Source organism: Cryptomeria japonica, chromosome 8 (genome assembly GCF_030272615.1).
Source record: "Cryptomeria japonica chromosome 8, Sugi_1.0, whole genome shotgun sequence".
Classification (NCBI taxonomy): domain Eukaryota; kingdom Viridiplantae; phylum Streptophyta; class Pinopsida; order Cupressales; family Cupressaceae; genus Cryptomeria; species Cryptomeria japonica.
In genome coordinates this window covers 28,377,151-28,403,610 of record NC_081412.1, presented here as the reverse complement: position 1 = coordinate 28,403,610, position 26,460 = coordinate 28,377,151, and the positions used below count along the sequence as shown (strand labels likewise).

General features: G+C 37.2%; 1 protein-coding gene across 2 annotated transcripts in view; it reads left to right on the top strand.

The window, feature by feature from the left end:
• The first annotated feature begins 983 nt into the window (after window positions 1–983).
• LOC131078550 (uncharacterized) overlaps window positions 984–26,460 on the top strand; it is a 43,452-nt gene continuing 17,975 nt past the window's right edge. Inside the window, exons 1-2 of one of the 2 annotated variants that reach the window (XM_058016274.2) lie at window positions 984–2,074; window positions 12,055–12,367. In XM_058016274.2, the coding sequence (XP_057872257.2) occupies window positions 1,818–2,074; window positions 12,055–12,202 (405 nt within the window). In that variant the 5' untranslated portion in view covers window positions 984–1,817 and the 3' untranslated portion in view covers window positions 12,203–12,367. Of the gene's footprint in view, window positions 2,075–12,054; window positions 12,368–26,460 lie in introns of those variants that run through there. The other variant, XM_058016273.2, reaches the window with a different exon arrangement.

The following is a 26,460-nucleotide window of genomic DNA, read 5'->3' as shown; positions in this document are numbered from 1 at the left end:
AGCCAAATTATACCATGTCTTGAAATGCGCCTAAGACTATGAAGTCAATTGTCTATTTTTTCACTATCAAAACTTCCATCAAATTTGTGAATGAAAACCTTTGTTTCAAGTTGGAAGGTAGGGGTTTGAGTGGCCTACATATTGGCTACATGACATTGGAGTGTTGTTTGAAAAGCAACAATTAGATCTTGCATACCAAAGTTCTGGTTTTCTATTTGATTTAACAAAATTTGTGGGAGAGTGCTCATGCTCATCGACTCTTCAAAAATCTCTCCTTGTTGGATATCTCACTTAAAAGTTAGAAAATGGAGTGTGAAAAAAATCTTATCTATGGTTTTTCAGTAGGGTGCCTTCCAAAGGGTGTAGCTTTTGATCGAAAACTCCAATTTTTATACTCTTTTCAAATCAAACATCTCAACAAGCCAAATATGAGAAAACCTTGAGTAATCATTTATAAATTGGAGCCATCTATCCAACCACCTAAAAAGTAAACTATACCAAGGAGACACTTGAATTTTTTTTAGTCTATCGAGCTACCTAAAAAGTAAACTATATCAAGGAGACACTTAGAATGTTATTAAAAAACTCTTGTTCAAAAGTTGCTTTTAAGATGGCTTTATAGCCACGAGTCTTTAGGGTGACCACATGAGATGGTCTTGGTAATGGTAAGGATGACGTCTTTACTTTTTCCTACACTTGTGTGGTTTATAATTTTTTTTTTTTTTAAACTCTCGTTTAAAAGTTGCTTTTTAGGTAGTTTTAAAACCAAAGTCTTTAGGATGACCGCATGAAATGGTCTAAATGGTCTTAGTAATGGTAAGAATGGTGTCTTTACTTTTCCTCACTTGTATGATTTATAATATATTTTGTTTCGTTTTAAATTAAGAAAACACATGTATCAAATATATGTGAAAAGGGGAGATTAATAAATGTTTTGAAAATAAAAGTCCATATCAAAAGGTACCCTCCCCATCGCATGCGAGTCTGCCTTTCTAATATTCCACCTCCCATAAACTTTAGCAGCAATGATGTTTATTCTATCGCAAACTTTATTTCAATCTTTTAATTGAAGTAAAGTTTAAGGCAGATTTGTAACAAAGTGTTTGGGAAGCCTTACGTAAGAATGCACGTACACTGTTTGATAAAATGCCTTTGTTTTGTTTTGTTGTATTGAATTCTTCAAGTCAGATTTGTGATGGATTTAAGGTAAACTTCATATGACAAATCCTTTACAAAATTACAATGTTCATACAAATTCAGCCTTTTATAAACATTTCAATTATTTTACAACGATGGAGGACGTGGGGAATTGATGAGACACAAAGTCCATGATCATGATCTCTGTTGCATTGATTTAAATGTGCATTCCGAGGAAAGAAGTATTAGGTGTGAGGATTATTTTTGACATTACAAGGAATGGGATCAGAAAGGAGAGTGCGCGTAAACTGTTTGACAAAACGCCCATGTCACAGTGCATTCTTCAAATCAGATTTGTAATGGATTTGGTGTTGGTGACTTCTAGAATAGTATGATCCACTATTCATTCTCACGTTTAAAAGGGTAAATGTAAGAAGAACATAACGTATAACTTCACGCGACCAGCAGGTCTGAATCCTTGGCAAAATTGCAAGCAAAATGTGAAGGCAAAAAGATGCATACAAACTATTTAACAAAATGTATCAACAGTTGTAGGGTGAAATAAAGGAAGTCTTGTGGGAAAAATATTTCATTGGTAGTGGCTTTTTTTGGCAACTAAGATTTTGTCAAGGAGCAAAACCATCCTCCTCTACATTTGATAGCTTATTTCCTTCCATCCTATGCCTGAAGGAGAGCTTACAAACCATCTATGGACATCGTTCAAACTTGAGGAAACTTCGTCAGAGGAGAAGCAGAGAGGCAAGGGTGAAGAGAAGAGGGAAGGAATAGGCGATGAGAAGCACGGTTCCTTTTGGGAGCAAATTTCTTCAGTCACGAAGGAGGTGAAGGTGAGCCCAGTGTCTAAAGAAAGCAAAGAAATCATGGAAGTATCAAGTGGCATAGGGGGGAGAACACAGCAACGGAGGCAAAAGAAGAGGTGACAATATAGCCTAAATTAGGAATATCTTCAACACCGTTCTCAAAGCTAAGTATAAACATCTTTTGAATAATATTGTGTTTGGAATAGCTACTCTTTTGGCTGTCATTGTAATTTGTAACTATTTTCAATATTTATAGGAAATGTTAGGGGAAAGGATCCTTAAGCATGTTCTAATAGTTGTGATTTTGAAATTGTTAATGTTGATATTATTATTTTATTACTCTCTTTATAACTTGTAAGTATTGGTTGTAGTGACTGTTGTCACGTGGGACCCTCAACCCTCCTCAACACCCTAACCTCTCTAGTGGTGCTCTCACTAACAGTTCAAACTTTTGGTGTAGTAGCAGCTGGATCGTGTTAACAAAACTGACGACTTTGCTAGGGAGGGTTCGACTCCCACCGGCAACAGCGTACTCACCTTGTGGTCAACTGTGTCTAGTATGGAGCTCTCGGCTTGGGGGGCTAAATTGTTGTCATGTGGGACCCTCAACCCTCCTCGACACCCTAACCTCTCTAGTGGTGCTCTCACTAACAGTTCAAACTTTTGGTGTAGTGGCAACTAGACTATGTTAACAGTGACATTAAGGAGTGAGGTGGAGCGTCTTGGTGGTGGTTACGATTTGACTCAACTTGACTTATACCACTTTCCAAATCCCAGGTGATAGGAGAAAACGAAAAATCTTTGCATGTTGTGTGGGGTGCTATTTTGGAGGATTTGTGCCCACTCTTCACATGGGTTAAAATTGTTTGAGTTATGTTTTCTATTTTGGGATGAATTAATCAAGGTTACTAGGAGATGGGGGTACTTGGAGACTTCGGAGATTGGTATTGGTATTGGTACAACTAATTTTCAAAAATAGGAGACGTGGGTGCTTTGAGATGCCAATTTTTTTAATATAATTTAATAATTTCTAGAAAATATCATTACAGAGAACTTTGAAAACAAGAACAGGGGTAAAGTGTAACATTAACTTCAAAATTTAACAAAAAATGAAATTAAAATTGCTTATAATGCCAGTACCATAGCTGGTCTAAATGGTTTAGTGAAAGTAAGGTAATATATGTGTTGAGCACACTCACTATTGTCGGCTAAATGGTAAAGACAATTTCTCTTTAGACCATTACAGTGACAAGAAATCAGTCATACAACTGCTTATGTCCCTCTCAAAAAGTCTATAGTGTCAATAGATCCAATCACTATAACTCTGCATGGATTTTTGTCTTCATGCGACACGGTTTCTTTATTAGTTATTACTTATTTTCTTACGACTATGCTTTGTTGTAGGCTTAATTTATTTATTTGCTTTCCTTTTTTTGCCTTTTGTTTACTAGCAAGAGATGTCAATTTTTGGTTGGGAGACTTCAGAGACGATAGCCAAAAGCACCCTATGCGTCAAGAAGTTTCCAGAGACGTTTCCGGTAATGGAGACACGTCTCTGTCTCTGAGACGTGTCCCCAGTGGTAGGAGAAGGGTCTTGTTGTGACATTTTCACTCATCGCCTCATTGCAAATGGGGACCCCTTTGTTTTAGGTCCTCTTGGTCTTTTGGTTGTGTTTCTTTGGGTCTTTTCATAGCAATTCCTTCGGTTTCCCCGGTCTGCAAGTGTTTCTGATGAACACTGATCAAGTCCGCAAGTTGTTTGAGTGAATTTGGCTAAGTCTGGAACCTCTTTCGCTTATTTTAGGGTTTTTCCCTTCAGACTTGGATTTGAGACCTTTCCTTTAGGGTTTTGGAAAAACTGAACATTGCATTGGAATCAGGACCCTTCAAGGAACCTACTAGTGAAATTTGAGTGAATTCCGAGTCCTATTTTTTAGGGATTTCACTGCCTCTTGGATTGTCTTTATTTTGTCGAAAATGAAACTTACTATTTTTAGTAAGTGTCATCTTGCCTCGCTTTGCTCTAATTTTGACATTTGGAAATACTTACTATTTATAGTAAGTCTATTCTTGACAGGATCATCAACAGGTAAGGGCCCTGACAAGACTGAGCATTCCTGAACATTTCTAAATCTGGAAAGTTTGAAAAAGTAGGCTTCGGAGCAAAAAATGGCTATGGAAATCGTACTAAAAGTGGAAAGGCGGTGTGGAGGAAACCCAAAATTCCTGCACCACCCCAAATCAATGCCCAAGTCAAGTGATGAGCACTAAACTGAGGGTTAGGAGGAGTTTTCCTCCTTGACCAAAATTCCTTTATCATGTGATTTCCACACCTAGTCAGAGGGTAGAGTGCTGGACAAGGATAAGGAAGGAATTTTCCTTTCAAGGTGAAATTCTGCCCAAGGATGGATTTCAAGGCAAGGAAGAAGTCAAGGATACGAATGTAGACAAAAAGAATTAAAAAATCCTTGATCGTCATATATATCTATTATTATTATTAATTAATATAATAATTACCAAATAATGATTATTTAAAATTTATTTATTATTTAATTAATATTTATTAATGTTTATTGCTAGTAATATCTTGAAATATTCAAATAAAATATAAATTAATATTATATTATAAACATAATTTGCTGGAAAAATTGTCATTGATATCAAAGAAGATTGTATGCTTACTATGTTCCAAAGATGCTTACATTAGTATGCCTTACACATACATATGCAGCAGTCTGATTGTAATCCTAATCTAAACATATAGATGCAGACAGTACTACAGTGATCTAAAAACATTAATCTATATATCCAGTAATATAGATGCACACAGAATATATCATGAGGTTGGAAGTACATATGCAGTAATATATGTGCAGTGATAAAATCAGTATACTGTATAGTGATAACAGCAAACAGTGGTCAAACTAAGTGATAAATATAGGTGACAAAAACAAATAATTATATATTTCATAATATTTAAAAGATATTCATATAAATAAGACATTTGAATATCTAAAAACTTGCGCATATTACTGTCCGTAAGTAATTCCTCTTCAATTTCTACGGTGGATGCAAAGACTGTCGAAACTGACATGGAAACAGTGGAAAGCCACGTCTTAAGAGTCTTAACATGGTCAAAGTTGGTTGAAGATCGGTGGAAACCAAAAACCAAAGTCTAAGATCTTCGATAAAAACAAAGGAAATATACTTATCGTGGTCAAAACATAAATCGCATAAGATTGAAGTTGCTTTTCTCCTATGCGGTAATAATTACAAATCATTCTATGAATCGTTTTTTTATAGCTAATAGTTATGAATGGACGCGATGCATTTATGAAAATAAAAGTTAGAAGGGACTTGACTCTTCGTGAAAAGGAAAGGAAGAGTATACGTATATATTCAGATTTCGGTTCCAAGTAAGGGAGGATATGGAGAATAAGATAATTCTAAAATAAAAATAATTTAGACAGAGGAATAAATGAATCGAACAGCAGAATAAAAAGACAAAAGAACTATACAGAATAAAAAGACAAAAAAACTATACAGATCAGATCAGAACTATTATTAATTACAGGCAGTAACATCCTTGTTCTTGGTGGTATGCATGGGGTGTGCTTAATATGTTTGCTTAATATATGAAGTCCGATAATATTCTTATGTAGAATTTAATAATAATATAAATGTAGATAGTATATAATAGTTATAAATATAGATATTATTATAATAATTATAATTATTATAATATTTTTTAGAAACTAATCTGCAGTAATGCATAATAATTCATACAATTAGTAATTAATATGTAAATGATTTATAATGAATCAGAATAAAATTAATTATCTAGTATGATAGAGTTAATCATCTATTGGGGTAGATGAACAATTTATTTAGTAGCAAATTGATCGATTGAACTATGGAATATCACTGATTCGATTCACGTTAAGATAGATATGTCTCCTAATCAACTTAGTTTAAGTCATAAGTATATTGAAATAGTGTAATTATGGTTAAAACAAGCCTAAACCTAGTAGGGGACATTACAACGTGGAATCAATGCCCAACATCAAGGAAGGAGAGCTAGAATCGGGGTGTGGAGGACACCCAAAATTCCTGCACCACCCCAAATCAATGCCCAAGTCAGGTGATGAGCGCTAAACTGAGGGTCAGGATGAATTTTCCTCCTTGACCAGAATTCTTGCATCATGTGATTTTCACACCCAATTAGAGGGTAGAGCGTTGGACAAGGATAAAGAAGGAATTTTCCTTTCAAGGTGAAATTCCGCCCAAAGATGGATTCCAAGGCAAGGAAGAAGTCAAGGATAAGAATGCAGAAGGAAAATCCCCTCAAGAAAGAGAATCAAAATATCCTTCTCAGGCATGAAAATTCACCCAAATGTTGAAGAAATTTCTAGGCGGTGACAAAATTGGGTAGGGAAGAGAATTTTCTCTCTTGGACCTTGGAACTCAAATTTGAAAAAATTCCTAAAAAATTAGGAAATGTGACAAATTGATGAAAAAGCTTACTTGGAACAAGATGAACTCAAAAGGCACAAAAAAATTTTCATTCCTTAAGGAACAAATTTCCAAAATTTCTTCTTTAGTTCCGAAATGTGCCCAAGGTTGGAAGCAGGACGTGAAAATCAAGGTTCAGAAAGAAAACTTCAAGAATTCAAAGAATTCCTTCCTTAGGGAAGAAATGCGTCCAAGATGAAGAAAATCTTGAAAAAAGTGAAAAAGTGTTGGAAATTCCTTCCTTTAGGACAAAATTTTTGGAAATAATAAAAAATTAGTTAAGGCATGAAGAATTTTCTTCCTCCAAGACTAAAATTCCTCCATGACAGAGAAATTTCGCCCATGTTGGAATCATGGCGCCAAAGCGAGACAAGGAAGGAATTTCCTTCCAGGAGAATGAAATTCCAGACGAGGAAGAAAGTTCCGCAAGGTTGGAGAAATTTCAAGGCAAAGGTTAAAACTGGCCAAATGAGAGAATTTTCTCTCCTGAAATTCCAGATGAATAGGATCCCTGTAGGAGTGGATAAATTTGTGAAAATTCTTCTAAGGCAGGAAAATCTTCCAAAATGTCTTTTGTGAGCCCGAAATGCAAATATTCTTGTAAAGGATGAGTTGGCGACATGTCAAGAAGATATTCCGTATTAATGAAGCACAACCAAGAAAATTATAAATGACGACAGGGTCCATTTGCATGGCAGCATGGTGGTGCATTCTGTTAAAGTTGTGAAATACAACCTCACAGAACCCAGTGAACATTTGTATGCAAATAACTTGTCACAACAATGGAAGATTCACAAAACACAAAGATTGCTTTGAAAACCTAGAGCAAGAGAATGCAATAATGATAATCAGATTATGAATTACATAAGGGATCAATCCTTATAAAAGGAGATCAAACCTAAAAAAAGAAAACCCTAAAAGCAATTAATAATTAATAATAAATTAATTATTAATATTCCTAAGTTTAGCTTAAGTGAAATAGAGAAAAGGTGACTTAATTATTAAATCAATATGATTTAATTAATTAAGTAAACTAATACCTTTACTCTTACACCCCCCTTAAGATGAAGTTAGGGAGAAGCTAAAAAACTAAAGACTAGATGCTAGAAAGCTAAAAAATGGGTCCCGACAACAAGGCCTATTGAGGTACCTAAGTACAAAGAAATCTCTATAAAGAGAAGAAAATGAGAAAACCCTGTGGGAACAAAACTCCTCTCCAAGAAGAGATGAAAGCTCAAGTCAAGGACTAAGAAGCCTCCAAACAAGAATGTTCCAGAAGATAGGAACAAAAGACGAGCATGAAGAAGTTGGAAATTTTGTCGTAGGATGACTACCAAGATGCTGAAATAAGAACCTCCTCTGAAACAAAAGATGATCAGGATCAAGAAGATATGAATCTGCATGAGTGCCCTCAATGACACTACTCGAATCCGAATCAGATGGCAAACACAGGCAAAACATCTGGAACCCGAAGATATAGATGGCACAAGTACCAATAGTCTGAAGAACTATTCAAATGAAAAAATGGAAGATCGCCTCTGAAAAAAGGAATGCAAGAGTGTCCATATGGTAAGTATTACATCTCACCGAAATGCATGGGTAACCAGCCGCTGCATCTGCCTAGTACATAGGAACAAATACTGAATACATAGCTCACTCCAGTGCGAAACCAAGGAAGCATTAGCATCAACAGTAGAAACCCCCCCATAATGCTGACAAGGGAGAGGTATGACAGGTACATTGAATCTAAAAGCCATAATGTAGTGCATGAAGAACCAAGAACATCTGATCGGGTAGACATGAAAGTACAAGCAAATACAAAGGGTGTGCAAACGAAGGCACACGCATGAGAAAGGTATGAAGGCAAACAAAGGCAAACATCAAACCCCCAAGGCACAAAACTGATGTGTAAGATCCCAAAATACATGTGCAATACAGAGGCACTTTATCTCAGTGCATTTACAAAATCATAAGTGCTTACAATGAAAGCTCAAAATGTCAAAAAAGACACAACATTGGAAATACATGAAGAACGGCCAAAAACAAGCCATCCCACACAAACGAGTAGTTTCCACGAGCTCATATGTCCAAGTAACTCACCAAAGTGTGAAAACACAAAAAACTGAATAAAATGTACCTGGAGTAAAATCTGGAAAAAGTGCATGGATGGCTGTGAAGAGCTCTGAAACACCGTCCCAATGCTGCTGGAATCGCGAAAAACGGAGAAACTAGTGAAAAGTTATAAGCTTGGGACTGTAAACAACATGTGTGACTTCAAATGGATGTAGAATGTACCAGCAGCAAAAACAAGTGATGAAACCCACATATCTAGAAAGTAGACGAAACCAACTTTCCAACGATATATCGTTTGCCAAAAAACGATATCGTATGCCCAAGAGAATAAACCCCTCTTTTAGGGCACAAAGAGGGTTCAAAGGGGGCCACAAGGTTGTCTGTACCACTTATGTCAGCATGACGCTAGTGGAATATTTCCCTCCCTACCAAAAAAATACCCGCTTGTCGGAAAAAAATTCGTTGCCGAAAAAGGGTCGCCGGGTGTCGGAAACGTGCACTAGAAAAAGGTGGGCGGTTGCCGAAGCGGTGGCGGTGCCGGAATGTGGGTTGGAAAATGGCTGAGGCGGCGGCGACGTTGGAAAGGCAGAGCCGTGGCGGAGGGCAGCGGGGTTGGCAACGCCAACCCTGCTGTAGGCCTGACGACTGCAATCCATACGGACGAACTGCAGTAGGGGGTACACCTTCCCTTTAACTTTAAAAAAAAAAAATTTTACAATTTTTTTTTTGATTTGTTTTTGTAAAATGAACTTTTTTTGAAAAAAATTCTGGAAAAAAAATTAAAACTAGGAGAAATAAAAAATACCTAATTTTTTTTTCTTGAAGTGTGTGCAGGGGGTACGGTTGTACAAGCAAATTTTTTTTTGCCTTAGAGGTCAACAATGCCAAAATATATCGAATTATATATCAAAATTCGTGGAATCGGCCTCCTGAAGCCAACCGTGAGGTCCTTTTTTGTTCAAATTGCTCCAAAAAATAGGTGCCTCCCTGGATTAGGGAAAAAAACTGAATCTTCAAACCCTCACAGATCTGGCCCCGTGAATAAAAAATTGACAAACAAAAGGTCAATCTTGACTATTTGACACATGCCGGATTCAATGGTGAGGTCCAAATCAACCCAAATTGCACAGAAGACCTTCTATAGGTAGAATCTCCCAATCGAAGAACAGGAAAGCTTCAAGTCTGAAGCTCTGATACCATGTTAAAGTTGTGAAATACAACCTCACAGAACCCAATGAACACCTGTATGCAAATAACCTGTCACAACAATGGAAGATTCACAAAACACAAAGATTGCTTTGAAAACCTAGAGCAAAAGAATGCAATAATGATAATTAGATTATGAATTACAAAAGGGATCAATCCTTATAAAAGGAGATCAAACCTAAAAAAAGAAAACCCTAAAAGCAATTAATAATTAATAATAAATTAATTATTAATATTCCTAAGTTTAGCTTCCTAAATTTAGCTTAAGTGAAATAGAGAAAAGGTGACTTAATTATTAAATCAATATGATTTAATTAATTAAGTAAACTAATACCTTTACTCTAACACATTCATTGTCGGAATATTTGACCAAATGGCGGTTGAGTCAATGCATGGCGAGGTGGTGGAGCATCTTTTGCATGTAACCGTCGTATTTAGGAGTTGATTGTGCATTTATGACGCTATGGGCAAACTTGATAGATAATGGTGTATTTAATGCACAGTGGACGACATTTTTGGTAGGCAGGAATTTATTGTAAACGGGCATAATGGGTCATTAATGTTTATTCCCATCTTGTTGTATCATGTGTGTGGAATCTTTTGGGTCAAACCCTAATTAGGGTTTGCATGTAATCAAGGTTGGAGGCCTATATAAGGGGGTGACCCCGTCATCTGTAACTGATTTGTATGAAATTGTTGCGTTAAGTTTTTGAGATAATAACAGTGATGCATTGTTCTCTGATGGTGTTCAGTCAAGTTATTTTTCAAAACTTGCATGGTTTCACCTTCCTCACTTAGAGTAGAAGTAGAGTAGTGCTTTGATTTCAATGGAGAATGTAATGGTGTTTGAAGAATTTCCATGGTTCATACTTTTTGCATCTTGTTGATTATAAGTTGCAGTGTAAAGTTAGCTTGAGCCACCAAATTTATGCTAAGTTCGATTGTGAATAGTCGTTTGGATTGTGCCATGTTGGGTATTCAAATGCATTTTCTCAATGTGAAAATCCTTCAACATCCTCAGAAGATTGCACCAGTTCTTATGGAGTTGTAGTTAATCTTGGTGAAACAGAACTTGGTTTATTTGGAATTCATCCATTAGAGCACTATTTGTTGATATCATTGCCCTTAGGAGTAGATTTAGATCCTTCTACCCCTTTTCCCCTTTAATTTCAGTTCATTTCAGTTCAGTTCATTTGAAGCAAAAGCATCGCAAAATTGCTATATCCGATGATGAAGTTCCAGCCGCAGTAAAGAAGTGAAAGAATGATCAAACGTAAGTCCCCTTGGATTACCAACAAATCACATCGAGCCTACTGAGTCACATCCATTGCATAATTGGAACCTTGGAGTCGATTGTCTGAACTTACTGCAATCTTAGCACACAACCGTACTTTGATCAAGAGAGAGTAAAGTGACAGTTGGGCAACTTTATTCTGTGTTAGGCGCTGTCATAAAAAACACGTCAACAGGTCTCCTGGTAACTATGGAATGAATTAGTCATACGATGACATTAATTGGTTGTCATACAATGATATTGTGCCTCATATCTTAGGCTTTTGGCCTTCAGTTCGAAGTGGTGGTTATTTTGATGGCTTCAAAATTATAGATTGGGCATAGAATTAGTTCATAAATTTCCAAGTTTTGTTGCTAATATTCAAAGACTCTAAAATAATAGTAATTTGTAATGAGTTTCCATCTCTAATTGCAAGTTGCTCAAGTTAGATTTGAGCTTGAAATTATGATTTTGATTGTGGTTGGAATCTTTGAATAAACTTCAATGTCAAATTTATCAATTTTGGCAATTGGATGTGTTTAGATTATATATAAGTTGATTCTAACTTGAATTTTAAATCCATCAAACAAAATTTGAACCCATAACAAACTTTTGATTAACTACCTGAAATTGATAGTGTTTATGAATAGCTCAATAATAAATATTTATTTTCTAGATTTTGACAAATATATAAGAAACGACAATACATCCTACATGATCCTAAATACATCCTACACCAGCAGGCTAGTTTTTAACATTGGATAATATTTGTGGTTGCAACATATGAATGCCGTCAATTTCATTTGTAACCATATAATGCATCACTTCAATTTTAATGGGCAAGAAAAAATGGTTTCCTACTAATTATAGTTTTTTAATTTTATATTTTATATTCATATAAAGCAAATTACAATGAATTAGAGCTACCAGCATGTAAGTGAACAGAAAAGTAACTCAACCATAAGTTCAAAGCTACACAAACTTTCATCAGACAATTGACATTTTAACGTTTTACTCTACATCTTTTTTCAGGTGGCTTCTTTTTGTTCTTGGAACTTCAAGTCTTAAGCAAAAGAATATGAAAGTCATGATTCAACTACAACAAATCAAAGAGCAAGTGCTGCAATTTCAATTAGATAACTATAATTGTAAAAGTAAAGTAGTTCAATTTATGCAATGAATGTTGCTACACCACTAGTACTGTCAATTTCATGTTTAACCATCTAATCCACCAATTGAATTGTAATGAGCAAGAAAAATATTTTATTATATTTTCTAATACCTGTACTTTACGGTGACCGCACAAGATGCTTTTGGTAATGATAAGGACGATGTCTTTACTTTTTCTGCACTTGTGTTGTTTAAAATAAATTTTGTTTCATTCTAAATTAAGAAAACGCGTATCAAATATATGTGAAAGGAGAGATTAATAAATGTTTTGAAAACAAGGGCTGTGGTGCAGCTGAAGCCCCGGCCTAATGCCAAAAACTAGGAAAAATGTGTCAACTAGTTAGAATAAAACTGCTCTTGCTCAATGCATTTATGAATGACTTTGTAGCCAAAACAAAATATACATATGTAAATTAATTTGTGGCTAGGATATACATAAGTTAATTTTTGGCAGTTGTTTTTATAAAAGCTGAAGGAAAAAAGAATGCACTTTGCTTGCCAAAGCGTAGTATCTTCTATGCTCAAACCTAGAAGGGTCAATAAATGGAACTTCCAACCCTCTAGTGAAGGCATAACACATTATAGACGTTACACTGGTCAAGTTGAAGAGAGCCACGTATAGTTGACTTGCATTTGCAACATAGCAAACGAGTGTGAGATATAATTTTTGATATCACCAAAGCATAATAGAATGTAAAATTTGTATTCAAAGGTGTATTCTTGTTGGCTTTAAATGTAGGGGTTGTTCAATACGCAAAATATGAGAGATCTATGAAGGAAAATAAACTTGTATTTATTCCAATAGCATTCTTGTTGGAATGCCACCTTCAAAAGCTACGAGATCTTTGTTGGTGAGTGCATTTTTTCCAAATAGCCTTTGGCACCCACACTACTTCTGCAAATATGTGAGCTCGGGATCAGCCTATGGACATCCATGATTCCATCAATGCATAATACATAGAAGAGTTTTGTCAAATGTTGTTGGTGAAATATTCAACTCAATTAATGCACATGTCTTAGCCTATGGACATCCACGATTCCATCAATGCATAATACATAGAAGAGTTTTGTCAAATGTTGTTGGTGAAATATTCAACTCAATTAATGCACATGTCTTGTAGTGTTTGTTTCAAAGGATGAAAGTCCATGCTCCTAACTCCGAGGAGAATAACCTTGATTAAGTGTTAGGGCTATTATGTTCAAAAGGTCCTCGAATTACCATTTTGGAGCAGAAGTTGGATATATCCCTTGTGCTAATTGAAGAGTACATTTGATATGAAACACAAGATTGCAACATTAATGTTAAGATGTGTTGTGACGCAATGGGGACCCCTACTTTGTTTTGCTTTTTGGGTTTTTAGGGTTTTGTTTGTTAGCCTTTGTGTTTTGAGTGTCGTCAGGGGGATCGCTAAGATAGCAGGCTCTGTTTTAGCTAGGGTGAGTCAGTGGATGCTCAGGGTTAGGGTCATCTTTGAAAGTCTTTCTTAGGCCTAGTTTTGCTCTTGTTGTTAATAGTGTCTTGTTTGGGTTTCAAGAGGTCAATGAAGCTTGGTGAGTGAATATCCTCTTTGAAGGTCTGAGTTAGGTCAAATTGGTGAGTGATGAAGTCTGGAATATCATCCTGATCTTCAAATTTCTTGAAATTTGGCTAAGTCTGGAATGTCATCCTGATCCTGAAATTTGACTGTCTGGAAAATTGAAGAATCCTCCAAAAACTAGATTTTGCATTATAACTCCTGGAGGTCCAAAAACCACTCTCAAACATCCTGACAGTATATATGGAATATAACTTTCACTTATACTTAAATGTTATATTCCATACATGAATCCTGACGGAGAGACCAAAATGTCAAATTTCGCTCCTGACCCTTCCAAAGGGTCCAAAGTGAATTTCAATTTCGCTCTTGACCCTTCCAAAGGGTCCAGAGCGAAATTCTCCATAAGACATTCTACTTTGACGCAAACTTAGAACTAACTCATTCCCAGACATTATTGAGGGCAAAGCACTTGTTTGGATGAAGAAATGTGAGAAATGAAGTCAAGATTTGAGCCTAAATGTGAATTTCGCTCCTGACCCTTCCAAAGGGTCCAGAGCGAAATTCTCCCTAGACACTATTTTCTCCCTTGTTTGGGCTAACATACTTGTTCCTTGGACATGGTGGGGGTAGATTGATATGTTCTTGCCTCAGGAAGTGATTGAAAGCATTGAGGAATGAAGATTTTGGCCTAAGACATGGATTTCTCTCCTGACCCTTCCATAGGGTCCAGAGTGAAATTCATATTTCCTCTATTTTGCTCTTTAACTTGACCAAGTTTGAAGCCTCTATTGCATGGTATGGAGGACTGGGATGCATATTTTCCTTAGGAAGAAGGTTTGAAGCGACAAAATGATGGAAATTAGCTTGGAGGAGGAAATTCGCTCCTGACCCTTCCAAAGGGTCCAGAACGAAATCCTCATTTGACCCCCTATTTTGCCTAAGGCATTGTTGAAAGGCAAAGTTTTCAAGCTAATTTGGTGGTAAGTGGACTTGATGGTGGTGAGAAGAAATTAGTTAATTCAAGTTTGAGGTGAGTTAAGGATGAAAGAGGTGTGAAATCAACCCAAAACTTGAATTTCGCTCATGACCCTTCCAAAGGGTCCAGAGCGAAATTCTTAGAAGACACCCACTTCTTCCTTGACCAGACCAAGATCTTAGTTTATAAGGCATATTGAGAAGGTTTTGACATGTTCTTGCCTTAGGAAGTGAATGGAAGCATCAAAATGTGAAGATTTTGTCCAAGATCAAGAATTTTCACTCTTGACCCTTCCAAAGGGTCCAGGGTGAAATTCTTGCAAGCACCTATTTTTCCCTTAGGGGAGGTCAAGTCTTTGGTTTCTATGGCGTGGATGGAAGTAAGATAATATGTCTTTGCTTTTTGAGGTGGTTTGGAGTTGGAGAAATGAAGAATCAAGCCTAGAACATGATTTTCGCTCCTGACCCTTCCAAAGGGTCCAGAGCAAAAATCTCCATGGACCTCATTTTCTTCCTTGTTTGGCCAAGTTTTTAGTGTCCAAGGCATGTTAGAGAGTGAATTGGTTTGTTCTTTCCTAGAAAGGTGGTTGGACACATTAAAAGATGAAGATTTTGACCTAAGACATGGATTTCACTCCTAACCCTTCCAAAGGGTCCAGAGCGAAATCCACTTTTCCTCCACTTTGCTCTTTGATATGACCAAGTTTGTTGACTTTTGAGGCGTGATGGGAAGGCTTTGGTGCACATTTTCCTTTGAGAGGAGATTTGAGGTGATGAAGTAGTGGAAATCAACCTAGTATGAGAGTTTCACTCCTGACCCTTCCAAAGGGTCCATAGCGAAATCCTCAGTTTGACCCCCTATCTTGCTAAAATGATGAAATGACCTTGTCTTAAGCTAACTTGATGGTAGATTCGCTTGGGTGGGATGAAAGGGGGCTGAGTTCGATCAAGTTTGAAGGAGAATTGGATGAAGGAAGTGGGAGACTAGCCAATAATATGGATTTCGCTCCTGACCCTTCCAAAGGGTCCAGAGCGAAAATCCCCATAAACCTCAATTTCTCCCTTGTTCAGACCAAATTCTTAGTTTCCAAGGCATGTTGGGAAGTGTTGGACATGTTTTTTCCTTAGGGAGTGACTGAAGGTGGAGGAGATGAAGAATTTTAGCTTAAAACTTTAATTTCGCTCCTGACCCTTCCAAAAGGTCCATAGCGAAATTCCATAAAACCACTCTTTTTTCCCAGTTTTGTGCCAAGTCAAGTGTGGGTCAAGGTGAGATAGGATTGGATATGTCCTTAGGGATGACTTTGAGTTGCTAGTGATCAATAAATTTGAAGGAATTGAGCAAAAACTAGGATTTCGCTCCTGACCCTTCCAAAGGGTCCAAAGCGAAATTCCTAAGATCACCTATTTTCCTTGCAAATCAATTCAAGCTTTTGGTTGTTATGGCTTAGGGAAGAATGAAGCAAAGTTTCCTTGACCTTGGAGGTGAGTTGAAGTGAGAAGCATGGTAGAATTTGTCCTAGAACATGGATTTCGCTCCTGACCCTTCCAAAGGGTCCAGAGCGAAAATCCTAAAACCCATCCTATCCTCCAAAATTTGTGCCAAGCTAGGCCTAGACCAAGGTGAGGGATGCCCCTAGGATTTCCCTTGAATGGATTGTTGCCTCCAAAAATGAAGATTCTAAGCTTGGACAAGGATTTCACTCTTGACCCTTCCAGAGGGTCCAGGGTGAAATCCCTTATAGGTCCTGTCCCTGGCCATGGTTTTTAGCGAAATTCTCCTTTTTAGCCATTTTGAGGTCAAGCAAGTGTTGTTATGTTGAGAGATAGATCCAAAGGTGAGAATCAAGTAAGAACAAAGTGAGAGGAATGGAGTTGAATGAGGGAAAACAAGCAAGAAATGAATTTCGCTCCTGACCCTTCCAAAGGGTCCAGAGCGAAATTCTTCAAATCAACTATTTTTCCCTTGATTGAAGCCAAAACTTTGATCCCTATGGCATGATTGGAAGAAAAGTGATGTATTCTCGCCTTGCAAGATAGATTGGAGTGAAGGAAATGAAATATCAAGTGAAAAACTTGAATTTCGCTTTTGACCCTTCCAAAGGGTCCAGAGCGAAATTCACAAAATATCATGTTTCCTTCAAGTTTGTGATAGGCCAGGATAGTGATCAAGGTGAATTGGACTTAAAGATGGCCATAGGCATGTGTTTGAATAGGTTATGAGTCCAAGAGGTAAGGATTTTGAGCTAAAGAATGAATTTTGCTCTAGACCCTTCCAAAGGGTCCAGAGCGAAATTCTCAATTTCACCTAAATTGCTCATGATGAAGGTCAGGAGATGGATTCCCAGGCCTTGGTGGAGAGAGGACTAGTGTATGCTTGCCTTGGAAGACATTTCAAAGTGGAGGAGTGATAGAGCTTGAGCCTAAACTAGAATTTCGCTCCTAACCCTTCCAAAGGATCCAGAGCGAAATCCTCAAAAACTACATTTTTCTCCAATTTTGCATCATGTTTGATGTTGGTTGAGATTAAAGGGATCCTTAGACATGCATTTGAGCAAGTTGTGGTCACAAGTTGTGAAGATTTTGTCCCAAAATGCAAATTTCGCTCCTGACCCTTCCAAAGGGTCAAGGCGAAATCCTTTGAAACTCCTATTTTTCACCTTGTTTGAGCTAGGCAAAGGGCTAGTTGTGAGATTATGATGAGAAGAGGTTTGAAGGCTAGGCCTAAGATTATGAAATGATGAAATGAGGTCTAAATTGGCCAGGAATGCAAATTTCGCTCCTGACCCTTCCAAAGGGTCCAGAGCGAAATTCTTATAGGGCCTATCCTTGGGGAGAATCTTGAGAAAACTTCATTTTGATGTCTTCTTGTTGACGATTTAAGGTAGAAAATGCTATGTTAGAATGAATTTATTATGTATCCTTAATCATCTTTTGGTTTGTTTTGCAGATGAAAGAAGACCAGGCCAGGACAAGGAGGACCTCTTCTAGTCGATCGTCATCAAGGACGTTCCACAGGAAAAAGAGAAGACTCAAGGTGCTTTAAAGCATTGGAAGACAAGGGGTGTTCAAGGAGTTCGAGTTAACCTCAAGACTTCATTCTTTCACAAGATGACAAAGAAAGGGCTTTGCGAGCACTTCCAGGCGGAGGTGTGCTATCGGAGAAGAAAGACTTGACAATAAGGAAGCCTGGTCAAACAAAGGAAGTACATCATTCATCATGTCAAAAGATTGAAGAGGATCAACCAAGTCATAAGCGTTAGACAAGGTGGCATCTCAGTCATCATTCTTCAGTCAGATTGGTCCACCTCAGCATGACTAGATTCAATGTACCTAATTTACCAGAGGCGGCACAAACTTCGATGTACCTACCCCTGCTTCTTATTGATCCTCACCCCTGAAATGTAATTTTCTAATTGGTTAAGGAAGTTTGTTGTAACAAACCCTAATTAGGGTTTCTATCTTGTAATCCTAGCCAATGGTTCTAAGTCAATCAGAGCCGTCTGTTTGTAAAGGGTTCTCTATATAAAGCCCTGACTCCTCATTTGTAAAGGTTAATATTTAATAGTCGGTTAATAGTTAGAGATAGTCAATAGTCTGTAGTGGTAGTTCAAAAGCAATTAGTTTTTTAGGGTAGAGTAGAAAGAGAGGCAAAGATTGTTGCCAAGATATTGTTGCTAAAGACTTGTAAACTTCATTGGAGAAATGGTGAATTCTATGGGTTGATTCAACAATTTGCATAGTCTCTATACTTCTCAAATTTGATTTCATGTTATTAGGTGAATGGAAGAAATTTGTATGATCAACGGTGAAATTCATATATCCATACTACTAGTGGTTTGTTGATTGCAGACTTGCCTTGCGTAGTGTTGTGACCTTTTTCACACATCGCCCCATTACAAATGGGGACCCTCTCTTTTCCTTCTTTCTAGGGTTTTTGTTAGTGTCCCGTGGCCTTCCGCTTCAGTTTTGCCAAGCCTTGCTCAGTTTTGAAACGGTTCAAGTCCTAGAGATTGAAAGCTAGTTTTTGCAAGCCAAGTGATACCAGAGTTCAAATACCGTCAAAGTGCCTATAAAGGCCAAAGGACGAAGATCACAATTGATTTGGATGAATTTGGACAACTTTCTATTTTTAGAAAGTTTGCTTTTTTGCTTTTTCCTATTTTTTAGGAAGTTTCGTTTTTGGCATTTTTAGCCCGATCCCCGGTATGGCTATTTTTAGAAAGTTTTCCCTATTTTTTAGGGATGTCTACTTTTTGCTTTTTCAGAATGGGAACCTAGGGTTTGCATTGTTGGCATTGGCTTGCTTTGATCGTGATCGAAAATTTTCAAGTTTTGACCCAAAAAGCTAAGTTCCTATATTTTAGGGGGTCATGGCTCATTCAAAGGATAATCAACTCAAAAAATCATCCTGATCCTCAAATGTCTTGAAATTTGGCTGTCTGGAATGTCATCCCGATCCTGAAATTTGACTAAGTCTGGAAAACTGAAGAATCCTCCAAAAACTAGATTTTGCATTATAAGTCCTAGAGACCTGAAACCACTCTCAAACATCCTGACAATATATATGAAATATAAATTAAAGTATAAGAAAGAGAAAAGACATATTGAAATACCACATACCACTTATACTTAAATGTTATATTTCATATATAGTCCGCCGCCTTGGTGTCCTTCCAAAACTCTGCCCTATGATGGAGAGTGCCTAAAGTCCGCCATGTAGAGGGATGTCAAAAGTCCGCTCATGATGGTGTGTAAGACTCTTAAGGCCTCCCAAAACTCCGCCTTAGAGGTGTCTTTTCAAACTCCGCCATGCCTCGAGAAGGTGTCTAAAGTCTGCCTTGGTAGTCATGCCTTCAAACTCCACCCTATGGTGGAGATGTCATAGAAGTCCGCCCAAGGAGAACACTTGCCAAAACTTCGCCCATGGTGCTGGTCATCCAAAACTCCGCCCAAGGTGCTGCTGAGTGGATGATGCCAAGTCTAAAAGTCCGCCTTGGTGGAGAAGTCACCAAAGTCCACCATGATAGCCAACACTCCAAAGTCCGCCATTGTCTTGGAGAAGCCTTGATAGTGGTCTTCAAACTCCGCTATAGCCATATGGAAGACCTTCAAAACTCCGCCCAAGGTCTTCAAAGGTTGTAAAAGATGTCATAGAAGTCCGCCATATAGAGGTTAAGTCCAAAGTCCACCATGTAGAGGTTGACTAAAAGTCCGCCATACCTTGGAGAAGCCTTGGGAGTGGTCTTAAAACTCTGCCATGCAAAGGAAGAGCATCAAAGAAGACCTTCAAAACTCCGCTCTAGGCCATGTGAAGGTCTTCTCAAAGTCCGCCATGCTTTAGTTAAAAGGTCTATCCTATGCTTGAAGGAGAAGTCTTCAAACTCCGCCCTTGGTAACCATGTCTTAAAAGTCCGCCATGGCTTGGAGAGGTAAGGAAAGTCCGCCAAAGTTTGATGAATATGAAGGTGAGTCTTCAAAAGTCCGCCTAAACATAAAAGTCAAACAAAATCAACAAAAATGCAAGTGATGTCATAAAATCCTCCAAGATTTCGAACTCAAAAAAAAACCAAAATGGAAAGTTTTCAAAAGGAGAATATTGGAAGATTGGTAAGGATTTCGAACCTAAATCCAAAATAGAAAGTTTTGAAAGAGAATATTGGAAGATTAATAAATATTTCAACTTATAAACCAAATTGGAAACTTTTGGAAGATATTTTCTTCAAACTTGGAAACATGACAACACTTTCCTAAAGAGTGAAGATAGAATTGGAAGTATGAGTTGGAAGATTTTAAGGGTTTCCAATTGAGGAGTTAATTTTATTTACAAATATTTCATTACAAACTTCATTTTTTACACCAAGAAGTTCAAAATTCTTAAGGAGAGCATAGTGAAGTGTTTGCAGATTGGAGTTCATCTGGAGAAAATCTTGATATTGCTTGCAGTTGGGTGAGCTTCTTGTCAAAGAATCCACAGATTTTGGAGTATAACCAGCTAATAGGGGGCAGATCATTCGGATTTTCTGAGTTTTTCTAAAGATCTTTCTGTCTTCTTGTCTTTTTCTTCTCTCCCCATTGAAGGTGAAGTTGGTTAAGTACAGATTTATTACATTCTCTGAGTTTTCAAAATCCGTTGGAGATGATTTTTGTGGACTTGTTCAAGTTTTTAGTGGGAATAATCATTTTGTTGACCAGGAATGAAAGTTTTGAAGTTATAAAAGGTTGGAGAATTTACACGTGAAAATCCCATTCTCATGGCTAAGTATGAAAATGAAATAAAAACTCCAAACACTTAGCCGTTCGCAACCTCGATTTTCCTTAATCCAAGATAGATTTCTAACTTATTTTCCTTTGGTTTTACAGGTCGCAAGTGGAAATAGAAGCGGGATCATCATAGAGATCGCAATTGGAATTTCAAAGACAAACAGAGGATTGAGGACAAGTTCACGAGCAAAGTTCATCCGAGTGTGGAGATAGCCAAATTTTGGCTAAGTATGAGAAAATTCCAATTTCCTCAATTATGATGAAGGCATGGAGAAATTCTTCTCCAAATGTCAGGGTATTGAGAGGGAGGGCATGATCATAGGGAATGTTTGGATAGCTTAATCCCATCATTTTATATTTGCAAGAGGTTATCTAGAGCTTTTACTCTCCTCCCACGCAACATAAATTGGTAGCTGAAGGCAGGATCATCACAGAAAACACAAATGGAGTTTCAAGCCAAATTCAGAATTGAAGACGGAACCATGAGCAAGGTTCGTCTGAGTATAGAGATGGCCAAAATTTGGCTAAGTATGAGAAATACTTCACGAAGAGATTTCTTCTCCAAATTCGAGGCACTTGAAAGAATCTCAAGGCATCACGAAAGAAAAAGTTCTCAGACTTGGTGAAAATATGGAAAAGTTAAATAAATTTCCAACTTGTTGAAGGATTTCATCTCCTGAAGAAATTAAAAAAAGACAAGCTCTCAAGTAGAATCAAATGGCGACAAGAAGGAATCAAATTTCCATACTTAGACGATTTCTTGACACAAATTGGAGAATTCAAGGAAAACATCCAACACGTTGAGGTGGCGCCTCGTCATCTTCCAGCCAATCACATCGCTCCAAGTCAGCATGTCTAGGTTCGATGAACCTGACTTATCCAGAAGCTTCTAGAAGGGCACACTTCACAATGCAACAACCTTCTATTTTCATTGATGGTTCATATTTAGCAAGAAGGACAAGTGTCCCAAATGTAATTTTCTCATTGGTCGAGGGTAGTTAGTCTTGGGAAACCCTAATTAGGGTTTGTAGCTTTCAATCTGGGCCCTTGATCACTGTTTGATCTCGGCTGTTCATTTATTTTTTGAAAACTATATAAGGCTACCTCCTCTCATTTGGAGAGTGAGGTTTTTGATGTATTGTTGCGTAAGGTCATTTCCAGATAATATATTGCATGTGCGCTGCTTTGTAATCCCTATTGTTTGAATGATTTGCATGGTTTCAATTTCCTCAACACTTAGTTAAAATTAGTCTAGATTTGCTTTCATTGTTTTTAATTTGAATAAAGGATTTGATAAGTGTCAATTGATGGTGTATCTCCGCTCATGCTTTTGGTAAATGGATGATTTCCATTTTACCGTGCAAAGTTAGTCTGAGCTTGTCCTCTATGCATCCCAACATCTCGATCATAAGCGCAATCCATCGAAGATTGCACCGACTTTGTGTAGTTGTCCCTAGTGTGGCGAAGCAAAGTTTGGTTTCCTGAGAGCACCCAATTGATACCGTCTCTGGAGCTCGTAGGATTAGATTAGCCTTCCTAAACCCTATCCCCTTTTCCCTTTTTGAAAGTTCAAATCCCAGAAAATCCAAAAAAAAGAGAGCTTAAAATTGCTAAATCCATCTAAGTCCAGCAGTTCAAAGATACTTGTTAATGTAAGTCCCCCTTGAGATTTTCAGCATACACTACCCAAGAAGCTATTCCACTAAAGTCGCTTGTTCGCACATATAGACCTTGGAATCAGTAGTGATTTTTCAGGAGAGGATAGAATACCTTCGGATATCCCATCCTAATGTTTGGGAGATGATAAAACAAACACCAACACGTAGTCAACTGGAATCATTCAACTTAACCTTAACTTCAATTATCGCTTCTTCATCGATATGCATCAACTTGACGGTGTCTATGCTTGTAGCGGTGATTTGAACATCATAAAGCTATCCTTAGAAGATCACACTAGCCTTGTGGAGATGATCATAGCATTTCAAAGCAAGACTTAGTTAGAGTTTCATCAAAGGTCATCCATTGCTCCTACATTCTTAGTGTTAGAATTAGATTCCTCTCCAACCCTTACCCTTTTTTCCCTTTTTTTAAAATCAAGGACCAGTAAAGACCCACGTTCCAGTGATATCCAAAGCAAATCAGACGCTCAGGTCATCGAATGTAAGTCCCCTTGTGATTCCAGCAAAATCACATCGTTCCGCAAAGAGCTCATCCACACATAGAGAACCTACAATCAGAACCTTGGAGTTACTCTGACTGATCCTTCGGCGAGATCTTCAGCAGTCGGGAAACTTTATTCCAGAGAGGATAAGGTACCTTTAGGTATTTTATTCTGTGTTTGGTCGTGTACAAAAGACACATCAACAAGATGTTAACCTGTAGCTTAAAAATGCAATAGAAATTGAGCATATGACTTTAGTCTTTCAAATTTCTTAGTGTATTATGTTTTATGACAATGCAGGTGTGAGGCAAATGCAATTGAGAAGTATGAAATCAAACTCACCAACCATAGCCAACATCCTCGTCTGGGTGTTTGTTTGCAAGTTGACTTAAATACACTACCATTGGAATCTGTTGGGTAATTTTGTTCCCAGCCATACACGCTACCCTTAAATTGTGTTGAGCAATTTTTTTTTAATTGTATGTCTATTATGAAAGAGAGTCAAAATATAATCTAGTACATATTTAGTGACCAAATTGGTCACTCATTTACAACTCAACCAGTATAAAACCAATCAAAAAATAAAATTACATCTTTATAAGCCATATGAACATACTGTCCATACCATAAAAATAAATACTATAGTATCCATGTCATGAGCATGTAATAATATCCATTTTTCCATGAGTTATAACAAAAAATGCTGCTAGAAACACAATAACTAAGGCAAAAACTAGAGATAATATCCAATTGGATTACACATCTTGATCTTCTTCATTTTCTCTTTGCTAGGCCTTCTGATTCTTTTCTCCCTCTTCAGCATCACGCTCTTCATTGACCCTAGCTTTGCCCTTCTCCTGGCCCACCTTCTTTGGCTTTGTCCTGCTAGCTTGATAGGAGTCAAATGGTTGCCCTAATAGGGGAGAAATTCTTTCCCAGTTGGTAGTATCATAGTTCTGATGTGCAATTTCAAGGTTCGTGACTGCCTTATTCCTTCTCTTATCATACTGATGCACCTTGCAGAACTTATTCTGAAAATCAATGTACTCTTCCGAGAATTTCTTATCATTTTGTCTTAAGTCTTGTGGCCAGAAGTTCGCTACATCTTCCTTGTATATTGGTGTCCCTCCTTCTATCACTTTCATGAACCTTTCAGCTGGCAGCTTTAATGTGAAGGTTACATGTTCAACAATCAAAATTACTGAGTCTACATGTAGACTTATCCTTCCCTTTGTATATGAGCCCATTTCTTCTCTTTCATAACAGCCAAAGGATATTAGTATGTTCTAGACGAACAGGTAATAATAGCCTTTTTCCACATTTTCTTATAAAGATTAAGATTCCGTTTCCTATTAACATGCTCAAATATGCTCTGTGTCTGAGTGAGGATATTGTACTAGCCTTGGTGAGAAGAGGGGTCCCATCCACCCATTTAATCTCAGAGATGAAATAATTTTCATTTGCAATCTTGATAGGTTGTTTCAAAGAATGGAGAGAGTTAGACAATGTAGAGTAAGTTCTTCCGCTTATATTATTCAAATTGAATTCTTTCTTAATCAGATCCCGATTCTTTAATTGAATGTTTATAAACAGTTTGTCAATAACAGCCACCCCTGTTGTATTCCACTTGTTGCCGAGTATCCTTGCAATAGGGCAAGTTTTTTCCCTTTATGCTCCACATCCCACTAGATAGACCTATATTTACACCTTTCACTTTTTTCAAAATTGATTGCTTCAGCATGATAAATAAATCTCTTACAGGTTTTCCATGGTCTCCATATGCTGCGAAATACACTAGATTCTGATGGGGTATCACTGAGGTTAGTAAACAAAAGATCATGTATGTGTAAACCTTTCGACTTCTTGGCACATTTCAGATTGGCATCCTGAATGTTCTTCCTAATCAATACCTTCCAAGGCTTTTACCCTTCCATGGCCTTGATGATCCACTTTTTGGCCAAAGCCACACCCTGCTTCCTAAGATCCTTCAACCCCAATCCACCTAGCTCCGTTTTTACACAACATTTCTCCTATGTTTCCCTCAGCCATCTGACTAGAGAAAGTGTCTAATGGCCTTTTGAATCTTATCTACCTGTTAGCCTGCAAAAAACCGTGCTGATGCATAATAGATAGAGTATGATGAAAGAATCTTCTGGCATGCAAAAATGGGTTAAAGCATAACTCTATTCATCAACAAATTATATGATTGCAGAAGTCAAGTGCATCGACTATAGGAGAAGTCGATATGTCAATAAAACTGAGCATTGTAGGCAATGTTGTGGTTGTCAAGAAATCTAAGGTAGTATTCTCAAATGGGAAATCATTGATGAAACCAAAAGATCATTGGGATAGAGCACATAACCTGAATGTAAGCATAACACTAAAGAGAAAACATGGAAAAGAAGTAATAGAAAGATTGAAGAAATTACTGGATCAAAATATGAGAAGACATTGAAAACATAGCCACCATAAGTTATATGTGCATTGCATATTATTATATCGTAAAACACAATTGATTATAGATTGATCCATGAGCAACAATGCATTGTCATATTTTTAATTTTTTTTTTCCGGTTTTGAATGACCTTATTTATGATATTACATAAGAATTGTTAATTGTTATGTCTTTTACTTACCTGCAAGGATGAGGTTCAAGCAAAAATTAGTTTCAAAGAGCTATATTTGCAGCAATTCACATATACAATTAAACTAAAATTAATGATCGTTGTTATTGGTATTTGCAGCAATGCACATATACAATTAAACTAAAATTAATGATCATTGTTATTGGTATTTTCATCCTGATGAAGGCAACATTTTAAAATATTGGATAGAATAATAAAAAAGATGGTTTGTTGCATGCGACAAGAGACCTCCCCATATCATATTCCCGCTAAGAGATATTCAGATAAGGAACTAAAGCTAATTAGACCCTCCTGAAAGACATAATCATAGGGATGTTTTGTCATAAGTATCCTTCAGCCAACTTAAGAAAGCTATATATCATGATAGTCATCAATATGGCTGCATTACATCGAATTATTCCTGCCTAGACCATAGAAACTTCAGAAAAAATATAATAGAACCTCAGAAAGAATATAAATTATATAATAGGACTTTTAAAAAAGTGGAACGCTGTGATGAAAATTCTAGAGGATATAACCATGGCAAAAATTGGTTTACTGCCAAAGTATCTAGACTCCTCCCTTATTTAAAAAGTAGTAGACCAGAAAACGCTGACCAATTTAAGAAATAATAACTGGCGAATTTGAAGGACAAGTGTATTGAAGAGCTGCAACTAGTAAACAATTATGCATGCACCTATCCCTT